Source organism: Aquila chrysaetos, chromosome 6, assembly GCF_900496995.4.
Source record: "Aquila chrysaetos chrysaetos chromosome 6, bAquChr1.4, whole genome shotgun sequence".
Lineage (NCBI taxonomy): Eukaryota > Metazoa > Chordata > Aves > Accipitriformes > Accipitridae > Aquila > Aquila chrysaetos.
In genome coordinates, this window is record NC_044009.1 from 5,568,734 (window position 1) to 5,583,725 (window position 14,992).

The 14,992-nt window shown below is 46.5% G+C and overlaps 1 protein-coding gene across 17 annotated transcripts in view; it reads right to left on the bottom strand.

The window, feature by feature from the left end:
• The window catches only part of CASZ1 (castor zinc finger 1), a 212,556-nt gene that overhangs the window by 28,048 nt on the left and 169,516 nt on the right, over window positions 1–14,992 (bottom strand). For all 17 annotated transcript variants that reach the window (XM_030017677.2, XM_030017671.2, XM_030017674.2 and 14 more), the window contains 5 exons: window positions 13,463–13,531; window positions 8,459–8,549; window positions 6,215–6,379; window positions 3,504–3,676; window positions 1,872–2,740 (listed from right to left, as the gene is read on the bottom strand). In XM_030017677.2, coding sequence (XP_029873537.1) covers window positions 1,872–2,740; window positions 3,504–3,676; window positions 6,215–6,379; window positions 8,459–8,549; window positions 13,463–13,531 — 1,367 coding nt within the window. The remainder of the gene's footprint in view (window positions 1–1,871; window positions 2,741–3,503; window positions 3,677–6,214; window positions 6,380–8,458; window positions 8,550–13,462; window positions 13,532–14,992) is intronic.

Below are 14,992 nucleotides of genomic sequence, written 5' to 3' on the forward strand. Positions count from 1 at the left end.
GAAAAAGCAAAGAAAAAGTGTGGGGGGAGGGAGGTGCTGGGATTGCTGGTCAGCGTTTATTGCCAAGCTGACATGATGGGTTCTGACGTCCACTCCAGCGTGGAAATTCTTCAAGTGATAATTATTGCAAAATTATGTCAAAGTTGTCCAGGCTATGGGCCCTTTAAAGGAGAAGGGCGGAAGGAGCGTGGGGGAGACCTGATTCTCTGCACAAACTGTCATAACTAATTTGCGGGGCTGCCTCTTAAGCGTTTATTAAAGACTCTGTTAATGCTGAGGCAATGTGGCAGCTTTCGACTGCTAGTCAAGCCCCCTTTCTCGTCCCCAATCCCAGCGTTGCCGTAGCGACAGCGATGGCCCGCCACTGCGCGTGCCCAGCAGGAGCATCTGCCCTGCCGGGGCTATCGAAGGTGACAGCCAATGGGATTGGTTCAAACTGCGCGACCTCTTGCCACCGCCATCACGTTGTCCCCACGAAAAGGGGGAATTCTTCTTTTTTGGGAGAAGGTTTAGTGCTGAGCCCATGGAAGAAAAATTCAGATTCAAGGAAGAGAAAAAAAGAGGGAAGGGGGGAAAACTGGACAACAAATTAAAGAAAAAAATTAGGAAGAACAGCAAGGAAAAAAGGAGGGAAAAAAGTTGCTGACAGGAACATGTCTGCAGTGCTTTTTTCCACAATCCCCAAGTGACTAAAATATTAATTTACCCTCCGGCAGTACAGCTGACGGCGAGCTGCTTCTCAGACAGCAAGTGGCATTTTATTAAAAAATAAAGGAAAATAGTTCCCTCAATGACCTTTCTCTGCTTTAGGAAACAATTTTTCAAATAATAATTCTAAAAGTATGTGAAAGTTCCCCTCCCTCTTTAATCAGATCACTTCGTCCTACTCCCTCGTTTGCTGTTGGGTAGAAAGGAACAGCGGCAGCACTCACATACCCCTGGGCCAGCAGCCTGCTCTGGCTTTTCCATGCCCTGGGGAAGGAGGCTGTGGGGCAGCCCCATGCCTTTGGGTGCTGCCAGGCAGAGCCTCCCCTCCACGACACCACATTGCCCACCATGAGCTGACCGTGTTCAGCAGGAGATTGTGGAGGTACCCTGTGCTCTTCAGGGAGCCCCACGTCCCTGCTGGCAGAGCTGGGCATGGGCAACGACCTGCCCCAGGTCTAGGTGGCGGCAGGAAGAGCTCCAGGCTGCCCCAGGGGACTTCTCATTCCCATCTTTTACCCCTCTCATGGTGCCTCTGCCCCCTGCACCTCAGGGAGCTGCAGGGACAGAGAAGCACAGCTTGCAAGAACTGAACAGGAAAACGGTCCAGTTTGTGGACTGTACCAACACTATCTCCAAACCCACAGCTGCAACAACAGAGCTGGAGCACGGAACCAACCCCCCCAGATCAGAAAAACAATCGGCAATGAGCTACAGGATCAATACCACTAGGCCCAGCTAAAACTCGATACAGTCTGCAGAAGAGGGCTTAGGCTGCTGTATGGCCTGCAAGTATTGGCCAAGCTTTTGCTTCACTTCCATTTTTAATACAGTGCCTCTCTCTTTTTAGCCTACAGTAGGCAATACACATGGCAACACCCTTCAGATCTGGTAAGAGCCTACTCCATTTGAGGGCAAAGCTGTGTTTCCTGCATCTCTTCTGGCCACATGGGTATAGCCAGGCTCCACAGGAAACCATGCCAAGACTGCCCTCTTCAAGGGTTAACTGGACACGACCAAATTTATTTTCCCATTTACGTTCCTTTACCACCTCCTCCCCACCTCCAGTCCCACGGACAACTGGGTGGCTTCTTATTCACTCCTCCCCAAGTCATCAGGCACTGCTCTTCCTCCCACCACTAGCACAACTGATGAGGGTAACTCACCTGCTTCAAGTGCCACAGAGGGCTTGAGTGCAGCTGCTGCCAGCCTGGCCATCATAGGAGAGATTAATCCCTTGCTAGCAGAGATCCTTTCCATTATAGATGCCGCTGGAGCTGGAGAAGAAGTAGCCGCTGGCTCACCAGATCCTGAAATGGCCTGGGATGAGGAATCCGTAGGAGCAGATGATGTTGGATTGGAGCCAGAAGAACCAGCAGTCATCAGATTAGCTGAGCTGGCAGGAAGTGGTGTAGAGACCCGACTGGGGATGATGGGGAAGAAGGATCCAGCTGTTCCAGGAAGTGCTGAGTTGGAGAGTGCCAGGGCCAAGGGTATATTGCTGGGAAGAGCCTGGGAGAGCAGGCCAGAGATCTTGGTGGCTGGTGTCATGCTGTTGGCAGACTTGCTGGCCTGTGAGGAAGCCAGCTCAGCAGCAGAGGACGGTGCAGCTGGGACTATGAGAGAAACGGAAGACTGTTGACTGGTGGGGGAGGCACTCAGACTGGAGTTCTTTGAGCTCATAGCGGAGAAGTCAATAAGGTCATCATTACTGGACTCCTCTTGCTCATTATCCTTGGACCCGAGGAGAGAGGCAGGCAGGCCCAGCACTCCTGAGCTCCGGATGTGCCGGCGCTCATGTTTGCGTTTATGGGAGGTCATCTGGCTGGTGGAAGTGAAGGTGAAGCCACAGCCTGCCCTTATGCAGTGGAAGTGGTTGGTGGCCTTGCTGTAGACACAGCCCTCATACTTGCATTCCTCATACTTGTAGAACTTCTTGAAGCCGTCCTTGGCATAGGCATCATCTTTGATGTGGTAGCTCTTGTGCTTCTCAATGTCACACTTGTTCTTGAAGGTGAATGTACACCCAGGTCGCCTGCAAGGGCATCGAGGAGGAGAGGGTGGTTGGCTGTGTGGGCTAGGAGCACAACGCAACTGCCGTCACCTGTCTCCCTCTGGGATAAGGACCGGGGCCAGTACGAGACAATGGCCCTGGCTGCAAAGGGGTTGAGGAGCTTTATGTGGGTAAACCTGTGACACCAAGGCAAGCAAAAATGCTGCCATGTGAGAGAGCTGGGAAGCTCACTCCACTCTGAGGAACAGCCACAATAACATGGGGATGCAGGCACCCACCACTGAAAGTTCCAACCAAAACAGCAGTTAAAGGGGACTAAGGTACAAACTGTGCTTTCCTACTCCCCCTGAGAACAGGAGAAATCAATAGAAGAGCATTTGTGTACAGAAGGCAGAGTCTGGCCCTGAAAGGGATGAGCTGGCTGACTGTTGGCTGGAGAAAACTAGCATGGAAGTGCCATTAGCAGTATATTAATGGCCTACTTCAGTCGAATTCTGAAGAGCACTGTGATCTCTTTCCCAAATGATTCTAGGATGTATTTTCTAGTGGGTACCCTTTCCTCGGATCACCTCAGATCACACTGCTGCCTTCAGAGTGGTCTGCAGCATGATCCTGGAAATCACATCTGTCCTGGAGCATGAGTTCTCTCAAGAGCAGTACTGAGAAGGTCACAGCAGGGAAAATCAAGTCCCTGTGTACACTCCTGAATTTATGACTTGGCAGAAGGAGGCAAACACACCATGCAATGCTGAGGCAGGATTCCTCCCCTTCCCTGCTGTCTCACCTGCAGTGAAAGTGAGTGGTTTTCTGCCCATAGAACTGGCATTCCACAGTGCCGCAGTCCTCCGTGGCACGGAACCGCTGAAACCCGTCATTGATGAGCTGCGTGTTCTTCTTGTGAAAGTTCTCATGGGTCATCACGTCGGAAGTGCTTGTATAGACCTTGTTACAACCCACCTACCCCAGACCAAAACAGGGAGTCATCAGCACAGCGTTTTAACAGCCTACCATTATTACCAGCAATAATAAACACATGTGCAGCACACATACATTTAATAGTTCCATTTGTGCACCTCTCCTAGGAGTATTAAGTCATCACTTTAATTCCCAATCTAAAGACTGATAGAGCAGTTGTGAAAAAAAAACAACAACTCTGGGCATGAAACAGTAAGAAAAAAAGGGGAGGATGCAAAGGGATAAAAGACCAGCTACAGATAATCATGCCTGCTTAGGGAGGCAGTAAGCAGGGTTCCTGCTCTTAAGGAAAAAAGCCATTGCTTTTTGTTATCTTGGAGTGACACAGAACGAAGCAGGACTTTCATCAATTTGGGGAATACAAAATTGCGTGGGAATGAGTTATTTACCTCTTTAGTCCTTCTGGGAGGTAAGGCAGGGTGGTGCAACATGAGGCCAATCTTTTGAGCTTGTAATATACAGGTTTCATTCTAGCAAAGCATAAACCCTATGTTCAGCTGATCTTAGCAAACCGTTGGTGACTTTTTTCCCCCGTCACTGTTCAAGACTACCACTTCAATAATTTTAAACTCATGCAGCAAATGGGAATGGTGTGACGAGGACGGAATGCTGAAAACCTGCCTTCCTCTGGGTAAAGCGGGCAACTTTGCCATATTGAGTAAAAAAACACTGGAATCTGAAAACGTCCTCAGCCCTGCTGAGGGAGGATTTTTTTTTTCTTTTTTTCTCTAGCACAACGTGTGCCAATGCCTGCACCATCTCAGAAGTGAAGAGAACGAAAACACCACCTCTTAGTTCAGCCCAGGTTGATTCAAACAGGCAATAACAAAACCCATGACAAATACCCAGAAAAAAAAAAAATAAAAAGGATGTCCAGCTATTTCCAATATAAAAGAGCCTCTCTCTCTCTCCACACTGACACCTTGAAAAAAGACAGACCCTGCATGGCATTAAAAAAAAGAATTAAACAAAAACCTCCTTAGGAATAATTTGCAATGCAGCTCTTGGTGCTAAAGCCTAAAAAAATGTCAGTTTATATAAACAACTAACTGAATTTCATCCACACCAATTATGGACATAAAGAAAAAAAACCCCATGAGATGGATGGCACAAATTCTGCCATTTAAGCAGTATTTTCTTTAATTGGGAGTTTATATTCAGACACCTTTCCTGTAAGACACTGCTTACGTGGGCATTATTTTACTGGAAGACAGTGGGCACAGGATGGAATTACCCATATATAGTTGTGTAAATGAGGGTCTCTGTTCGAACTCAGAGTGACTTAAAGCTGTGAAACACTCCTCATACTCTAAAAAAAAAATTAAACAAATCCCATCCTGGTCAATTGAAGAAACTAAACAACCAATATTATGGAAGCATAACAGAAAATGTCCTCAAAAGAAAGTCACATGAAGTTCCCAATTTATCAAATGTTGTAAGCACATGCTTAAACCACCCCCTATTCAGGACAGTACTTGAGTGCATGCCTAACATTTAAGTATATGCTTAAGTCCCATTGACTTCAGAAAGCATACCTGACTTCAAGCTAAACATATGCTGAAGTCTATCCCAGCAAAACATTTAAGCATGTGATTAAGGCCTTGTGACTTTAACTGGGGTCTTAAAACTGTTGGGATAGGGCAGGAAGCGAGACCTGAGTTTTCAGAACAGAAAAGCTTTCACCAAGGGTTGCCTGATTATTCTGTTTGTAACTACAGCACATTCTCATGGCAATGGCTTAGGCCACAATTCTAATGGAACAAGTACATATCAAACCCTCTAATCTGAAGAACGATCAGGGTACGACCCAAACATCTGGTGTGCCCGTGTCTAAAAACAGTAAAGGCATCACAGTTACATCTGTGCAGCAACTCCAACTCTGGTTGCGCTGCTCTTGAAGCCTGCCTGGCTCTTGAAACAAAGCTCCCAGCCTACACCACAGACAAGTACCACTGGTGAAGGAGATGCAGAACCAGGGGTGTTAAGTCTAGATATGTGACAGTAAAGTTTAATTACTTTAGAAATTAATTATGGAGGAAATTAACCCAGTGTTAAAGGGCAGATGTGTCACAGAAAAGTCTGATTTCAAGGTAGTGACAGATCCCATTTGAGTAGAGGCAGTGCAGTGGCATCGCAGAGAGGTCCCTGAATCTCAGAGAACGGGACTTGTTTGAACAAGTGAAGTCCAAGACTGTGAGAAAACCTGGAGACCTGCTTTGCTTCACTGCGTGCACAAGGCTTCTAAAAACAGAATGGTGCTTCCTTTCACCCTTCCCAACACTTGGCAGGGCAAGCACAGTGAGGAGAGGGCACAGACTCTTCAGAGAGGTGCCTGATTCAGAAGTGAGCAAGAGAGGCTGTGAATGTCACCCCTTTGCCTCAGGACAGCCCCTTGCTCTCTAACAAGGAAGTGTTGGGCTGCCTAAACTCAAGAATCCTTTCAGTCCACCCCGAAAAGGACACAGCTCGAACAGTGGCTCTTCAACTGCCTTGTGTGCTATTCCCCCGTCCAGCTGTTACCTGCATGCAGTGGTAGTGTGTGCTTTTCCCATTCAGGTGGCAGCCATGATAGTACACGCTACAGTCATCCAAGGGGCTGAAGCGCATGAAGCCGTGCTGGAGGGAATTATCACGTTTCTTGTGCATGTTGTAATGCCGAATCACATCCTGTTTACTAGTGAATCTCTGGAGAGATACAGAGACAGACAGTGAGACACGTGATGGGAGTGGGTGAGTAATCCTGGGGGCAGGGTGGGTTTTTTTGTTGTTGTTAATAAACTTATGGTACCAGGAGTTTAAAGCTTAGCAGTAATCACTCCAAGAGAGTCAGATTAAAGAGGAATTGTGTGCATGTATCTTCTTGGTAAATGGAAAGTATATACACATGAAAAGTTGTAGAGTAAACATGACACTGGGGTGATGTCCGGAATATGCTTCATGCAGCTTTAAGACTGCAATTCTTCTAACATAATTTTAGCTGCTACTATCTCAAGAACTGCTATAGTTAGAAAGCAAACCAGTGAACTAAACAGTCTACAAGAGAGTAATCCAAGCTTCCAAATCACTCACTGTAGTGGTTAGCAAGACACTGGCTGCCACATTCATGTCAGACTGGAAATTGGGAAAAATACTCTGCTCTTTTATAGTATCTTCCCATTGTAAGTCTTCTGCCTCCCCTACAAGGTAGGATGGCTTTATTAGGAAAACAGGGACACAGAACTTTCTTCCAGTCACAGAAAAAGATGGTAGTAGAGCTCAGAGCTACATCTGTATGACCAGAATATCCTTTTCATTCTCTACCTGCTTGAAGTAATGAAGGGGTACCCCACTGTCAGAGCAGGCTAAGTGCCTTTAAAATGAAGCTTTTCATTTCTATTTCCCACAGACATCAATATTTAACAGTGAAGGTGGGAAAGTAAATCTGATTTTTTTAAAAAGAAATCAATATCCATTTATTTTGAGGAGTAATTGAAAAGGCCTGTATTCTAATGTTTAACAACTTTTCTAGTCTCCCTCATAGGAAACAAATGATTATCGCTTCCACTCTTTCCTCCTATAATATCAATCCTGATCAATCTCGTTGGTATTGGCACAGGAATATATGGATATAGATTTCAACAGGAATCCCTCGGAGGCTGGAGGTATGATTTCCCAGGGCGTACATACAGGATTGCTATTGCCAATCATCGTTAATTTGTGCCCACTTATTACAGAGCGTTACTTATTCTAAAATATATCTCAGCCGTAAAATAATTTGCATTTTAAAAAGCAGCCTAAATCCTTATTCCCTGCGAGACCAGACAGCTCCTTTGCAAGCAGCTTCCAGACTCCTTAGGAAATAATCATGAGGCCAATCATAATAATAGGTTTTTCTGTCTTTCCATCCTTTGTGTTTCTCTCTTTCTGGTTCAGAGATATCCGTGTTACAGTTGGGACAGACTCATCTCGGTTACCAAATGCTGGGCTAGGAGGACCACTACATCCATCCCAGAGACAAACTCTCCTTTGATCAATAGAAACCCACAGTCAAGCTCAGCAGATCCAGATCAACTTCCTATGCTGTGGTCAGACTCATTCCTTTGAGACCCAAAGGTCTCCTGGGCTAGGGCTGAAGTTGTGTCTGATGCACAGTAGAGGCAAACTCTGGGATTCCCACTGACACACATGCAGCCTGACCACAGAAATGGCAGTGTCAAACTCACAGACCTGGGAAGAGGGTAAACAAACACAGCACGTGACTCGGCTGGCTTGACGTCGCTACCCTGGCAATTCTCCCAGTAATTACAGCATCGCACATGCTCCTGCCCCCACGCTTTCCCCACAAATCCGGGACTGCTGCTGGTCTTATTGGGTGTTTTGTTGCAGATACTGCCACTACAATGTCACCCGGGCAGCAGGAGGGAAAGAGACAGACTAACAGATCAGCATTCCCTAGTTTCAGGCACAATTTGTAACACAGCAGAATTTATTCTCTTGGTTTCACTGATGTAAATCTGGAGTAGTTCCCACTGACTTGAGCTGATCTATGTTCTGCTCTTCGTTATAGTGGTCTGGGTTTGGTTAAATGGTGTTAGACTGGGTTAAATGGGAACAAAATAGGGATCTAGTTAAGTTCAAAATACATCTTGCCCTCTTTCAGAGCGGAAAAGTGAAGAGGCATGTGCGTGCATGGGGGAGGAAAGCACAGGAGGACACACGTCTCCCCTAGGCTGTACCCCTTTACATTCAGGTAGCTGTGCTGATAACTTTTTACCATTCTTTTACCTGGTAGTTGCACTCTGGGTCAAGGCAGTGGTAATGTTCTCTATACTGGTATGCACAGTGTATATGTCCACAGTGCTGACTGCCAGAGAACCTGCAAACATGAGAGGAGGACAGAAGAAAGAAAGGGAGAGAGAATAAAACAGTGTCGTGACAGTAGTGCCTGTAAGCAAGGCACAAATAAAGTAAATCCCATTTCTGCTTTCATCCCATGTTTATGGCATTAAACCCCACCTCCTTTATGCCCTCCAAGGACGTTGACCCTCCCGCCTTCCTTTTCTTATTTGTCACTATTTAAAGGTGCTTCATGAGCAGGATCATTCAGGTCTTGTACATCCCTAATCTGTCTGTATTTCCCTTTGAAATTCATCTCCATTATCTAAGTTGCTTACTTGGGGAAGAGTAAGAAAGGAGGGTTCCTTGAATTAAATATCATAGAATTCTAAAATTCTCATGTGTGAGTTTATAAACCACAGCAGTGAGTTTCAGAAATCTCCCATGCCAGAAGGAGACAAATAAATATCGGTCAAATATGGATTCTAAATTTTAGGTATACGCCCATCTAGTAGAGGCTCAGAAAAGCTCAGGCATTCATTTGTTTGTACAGGTTACGTCTCATGACTTTTTTTATCACAGTATGGTGTCACACTACAGAGAAGATTGCAAACCAGTAGATTAGATGGTAAGCCACACAGATAGATGATGATCATGGCAAGATGACATAGGAACTTTCAGTAAGATGGACATATCAATGGAAAGATAGGCGAGATGGATCAACAGGAACAGGACAAAGCGTTACAGGCAGACCATCTCAACCCTGTGTGTGCATCTTCTCCCATGCACGACAGCCCTGCTAATCATTATTTTCCATGTGGATACAGTATTTGCTCACAACAAAAAACAGTGCAATGCAAAAGAACAAGGTTGTCAGCCTGCCTTTGAGTGCAACTAAAAGAAGCCACAGCCAACAACACGCACCCACTCCATTTCTGCAGGCCACCACTGAGCACTCCACATGGCAAATTTGGAAACTTCTGATGTACAGGGTGGAAAAAAACACAGAAAGGCAGAAATGCCATATAATATCTACATACAAACAGGCAGTACATAGAATGTATTGACTGATAGACACGTCAGTAATTGGCAAGAGGGGATGATCCAGTAACGGGCTAATCAGTGCTACGAATTCTCTGATGTATATTCTAGAGGACCCTGGAAGAGCTGAAGAGCTTGAAAGGGAAAAGCAGTGGAGAGAAGGGGACTCAGAGGGGAAACATTCAAAGATAAAGTACCATCTGCTCAAAGGTTCCTCAAAGGTTCCTCACGTCACTTAGTGCTAAACACAGCAGGAGTGCATATGATAAAGGGCATGGGAAAGAAACAAGGAAGGGCAATGGGTAAAAAGGAAAAATGAGAGGAGTGAGGGGGTCCCGGGGCAATCAAGGAATGGGGCAGGTGCAGGGAAGATTATGGATCATCATAAGGTGAGCTAACACTAAGCTACAGGATAGAAAAAGTCGTGACGAAAAGCAGCACTAAATAAGGCATTTCTGAAGCACAGTAAGGAAGAGGAGGTCAACTGTAGAGACAGCAGGGCCTCTAGGAGAAAGAAAGGGGACTTAATTGACAGAAAAGATAGACATTGCTAAAAAATTAAATGACTTCTTTGCCTCAGCATTCACAAAGGGAGACAGGGACAGATGCCAGGAGCAGACATGCCTTTCCCTGGGGAAGGAGAAGAAATACTGCAGGAAATCAGGATCACGTCAGAACAGGTGATTGAGAAACTGGAACAAACCTCAGCAGCGGAGAAGAAACAAACCACAAGGCAAACAGCAAGGCTGGCTGCACAAACAAAGGTGTGGAACTGAAAGCAGAGGAAGCAATTCCTGCTCAACACCTGGGCAACTGTGAGGCTAGTACAGGGCACAGGCAGCAGCCTGAGTCACCATGGCATTAAACTAGGGACATGCAGCTCTGCAGCAGATCGCACCAACTGGTCCTGCTAGTCCAGGGCTTTATGTCAGCAGCACTACCAGCAGCTTTAAAGGAAAGAAACTGCTTTGTGGAAAGCTTCCTCCTTATTCCACTGATGAGATGGGGAAGAGAGCGCTGTGCAGGGCTGGAGAACTGTGGAGCGCAGGCCAGGCAGAGACAAGAGAAAGAAAAAGACCTTGCTGACAAATACACACCTTTGAGGCAAAACAGTCTAAAATATTATTGAAAGTGAGGATGCAAAATAACCAGAGATGCCAACTGCAGTAAAAGAAGGGCCAGACACCGAAGAGATCTGACTGTATGGGACGAGTTACTTGAAACATCCTAGGAGGAGTAACTCACAGGCTCAGCTTTAAAAACAACAGCTAAACGAGCACTCTAGCACTTCAAACTCCTACCCTCCTTTCCACGTGCCACGGCAAGGGGTGTGTGTGTGTGGTGTCTACAGTGCAGGAAGGGAGAGGCAAGTGTTCTACCAAACCGTGCGCTTGGGGAAGGAGGGAAGCAGCAAGCACAGCACAAAGGGGAAATTCTGCTCTTTCAGTCTGTAAGGTTAGGCTCCTAAAGGGTTATATTTATCCTGTGTTTCTTCTGACACTTGAAACAGTTCAAAGCTATTAATTTTTAAAGCACAGCAGCTGTTTAGCTTTTTCATAACAGGAAAGCTTACACACCACACACTTACTTACACGCATACACACGCGCACATTTACATGCACATACTCTAAGGTACATCAACACCCCTCTTAATTTACATGAACGTACCCACAATTTCCATGCACACAAACAGACACAAACACACCTGAAACAAGCAAACTCACAGACCATCTAATCACACTGATATGCAAATCCAAACTCTAAAATTGTCCATACAGGCACATAGATTCATTTTCACAAGAATAACTCCCTCCCCCTTCCCTTACTTCCATCCCCCTTCCCTTACTTTAATCGGTTCACTTTTTTTTTTTTTTTTTTTGCCAGAAAGAACTAGTCTTGATCTGGCAAGAGTTAGAAAGAAAAACCAAGATAAATAAATAATAATAAAAATAATAAATAAAGAAGTCAGCATGCTTAGAGAGTGTTTACAGACTCATTACCCTGTAACGATGATGTGAAAGAAGGAAGAAAAAAAAACCCACCCCAATTACAAGGGGGGAGGAAACCCACACAGAAATAAATATTTAAGCAAGTGCTGCCAGAAGCACCATCTGCTGAGGCACTAATAATAATAATAATAATTTTTTCTGTGGTCTTTTTTTTTTTTTTTTTTTAATTATAAATATACGGGGCGGGGGGGGGGGGGGGGGGGGGGGAACAACCCAACCCAAACTAGCTAAGTAAGAGGTTTTGTTTTGTTGTGTGAGAGAATGGATTATCCCTGGGCAGCTTTTGGCAGTGGCTTTGGCAAACTCATTAAGCTAATTATGCAGTACAGACATAGAGTGTCGTGTCTCTCTCCCCCCACCCCTTGATTTTAAGGCTTTAAACTGTTTTTAAAATTGTGTGTAAATTGAAGGGAAGTGGCTGTGCTGCCAACGGGCGGCTTGCGGAGCTTTTTAAGCAGGATGTGGTGTCCCTTAGCTATCTCACAAGCCTCCCTCAGTTACCTGCCTGACCCAGGGGAAGGGGCTTGCAGAGCGCTGCGAAGAGTGGATGTGGGTGAAGTGTTTATACAGTTCTGTGCTTGAGAGGGGAACTGGGGACAAAAAGGGTGGCATCTCCTCTCTCACTGCAACCTCTGTGATTCCTGCAATCTCAGCAATAAAAGGGTGCTGCTCCTTCTGCCCCATGCTAAGATGGGCTTAAACCCCCGCTTTCATTCCTATACTCTCCCAGGAGGCAGTAAGTTGCCACATGGACTAGAGGCATTGCTGCTTGAAGAGCCGCATGTGGTGGTGCAACTCTTCCCACGTGGTCTTCTGCCCCCTTCTCCTACATCAGGGATTTGGGCAAAAGGGAGGAAAGGAAATCGCCTCTCGTTCCACTCTCCGGCTAGGGAGAGCACTGTTCCCACCCTTTTCCCCTGCTGATGTGCTAAGATCTTCCCTTGCACCTTCCTAGCAGCTGACTGCCTCCCACAGTGAGGCTCTGTAGACCCTGGCAAGGTAGGAAAGCACAGTACACATTTCCCTCCCCTCTTGTTAATAAGTGCCCAAGTGCTGGTGGGAACAAACCCTTCAGCTTTATCTCTGGATAAAAGTGTTTTCTTGCTTCCCTGACTGGTGTCTTTCTGTATACAAGGGGCTTCCGTACTGAGTTTTCGCACAGTACAGATGGAAGATTCAACAGGCCAGGGGCAAAGGCTGATGGACCCTTTACACCATGAGCTACAAGACAGGCAGGTGTTATGCAGTAATCTCCTCTGTCCCTCTGGCTCTCATGGCATTACTCACTCCATCTCACCGCAACAGCAGCCTTGGACTCCCTCTCAGCATCACTCATTCCCGACCTAAGCTTGCCCACAGCTGAGATAAGGTGCCCTAGCCTGCACCTTATTCATTGAGGGTTTCTCATATCAATGAGCTGCAAAATTTTCTAGGATAAACATCCCACATTGATGCCAAGACCTGCCTAAACTCGAGCCACTTGTGAATTCCTCCAGCCTAGAGTCTCAGAGGTGACATGTTCTCTGCTTGCCTTCTGCAGGCACTGGACATGGTAGGGGAAAAAAGGCTGGAGACAGCACAGCAATGGACAGAAAAAACAACCGTCAAGAGACCGCACTCCCATTTAAATCCTGGGCTTCTGCAGTGAAACATTTTTCCACTATTTGTCACAAAGTCTAACAGCTCTGGGGAGCCAAGCATGCTCTTGGCATGCTTGTACACCTCTCACAGCTACTGCTCTCCCAAGCAGGGGAACAGAGCAAGTACAGATGCCAGAGGGAAATGGAAATGCCAAAGACCGGTTTAACAGTTGATCCAGATGGACAAGACCTCATCTCTCCCACCACCACTCCGCCCTCTTACTTCCAGCCCTCGCCCCAGGAAAGTCAAGAGTTTTGCCTACCTGGCAATATACTTCTGGTAAATATTTACGTCTTCGCTGACAGCTGGTTTGTCAGTGGGTAATCCATTCCTAATGAGAAACACACAGGGCAGAGGTGGTTAGTAGGCAGGAACAGGGCACAGTCTAAGCTCCTTGTTTCTCTCACACACCACTGACACACCAGGAGAGGGCCCAGGGAAGAGCACCCAGCAAAGACACACAAAGGTTGAACCTCCCTCCCCCTTACCCTTCAAATCTGGTACCTTCTTGTCCTAGGGAACCATACAGTCTACCTACCACCTCTCCTGCATGTTCCCTCTTTGCAGTTCAGTGTGTTGGAGACACTGAGAAGACCAACCATGAAAACCTGTTTCCACAGAAAAAACTAAATACCTATATACAAACAAGTGATGGCCACATGAAAACCTCCCTGAAGCACCTTGCAACACTGTCCTTATGTGCACGGAACGGCCATTGAGACATGTCTGCCCTAGGCTCAACTGTGGGAGAAGAGTCTCAATGCTTCAGCCACGCTGTGAGCTACCTACCGCACATTTCCTATGGCCAGCAGGCACAGTGTACTGCTACCCAGTACTGGCAACATGGCTACATCCCCCTAGATGGGGCTTTAATTGCCTTTTTTTTCACACAGGTACCCCAACTCCAATAGACAGATGGGGCAGCAAAGGTATTTATGTATTTTAATCAATGAGAAAATCAACCCAACTGCACCCAACTGTCACATAAGCCTGGATTACTTAACATCATTAGGAAGCAGACAAAAATTGCATCCTCAGTGAGTTCAGCAAGAGGAAAATGAGATACAGGGCCAGACTCCAGCCTACCTAAAAGACAGTGGCATACAACACATTCCCAGACCGGCTGTACGCAGTCTTCCTTCTCAGTTTTGCCCACACCCAACCTCCACTCCTACTCGTGACAGCTCTGTAGCCTGGTTTAAACAAGGACACTTTTGCACAGAGTTCTCTTGAAGAAGGTAGATTAGTTCAGGGCACGTTAATAGCATTAGATGTTAGAGAGTTTAAACCCATGGCTAGGGTGTATGTGCGTACATGTGAGAGTAAGAGGTAATCCCTGCCAGGTTATTTGGTCCCAGCGGGGACTATGAATGGAAAGCCAGGTCCCAGATACCACAGTTAGCACTTCCTCCTCCAGCGCTATTAATGGGCTGCTTTCTCTTATCATAAAAGCCTGTATCTAGTAAGCAGCCTGAAGGAGAAGCGACCAGAGCCCCTTCTGTACTCCAATGTGTGATCAGGACACCGGGAACTGCCAGGTTGAAGGCCCTGGTCACCTCCATTCCTGTTGCAGCCCCATCATGATGCCCCAGCTGAGGAAGTCCTGTGGCTAGAGGAGGGATCACCGTGGTGCTGCAAACCCACATCTGCAAGTGGCAGGAAATGAGCAAGAGAAAGGAAATCAAACTGGGATCCCAGCGCAACACCAAAGCAGATAAGAAGAGGCTCACAGCCCACCAAGCACAGCTCTAGGATGGCCACTGAACTCCAGGCAGCTCAGCATTCTGCAGAC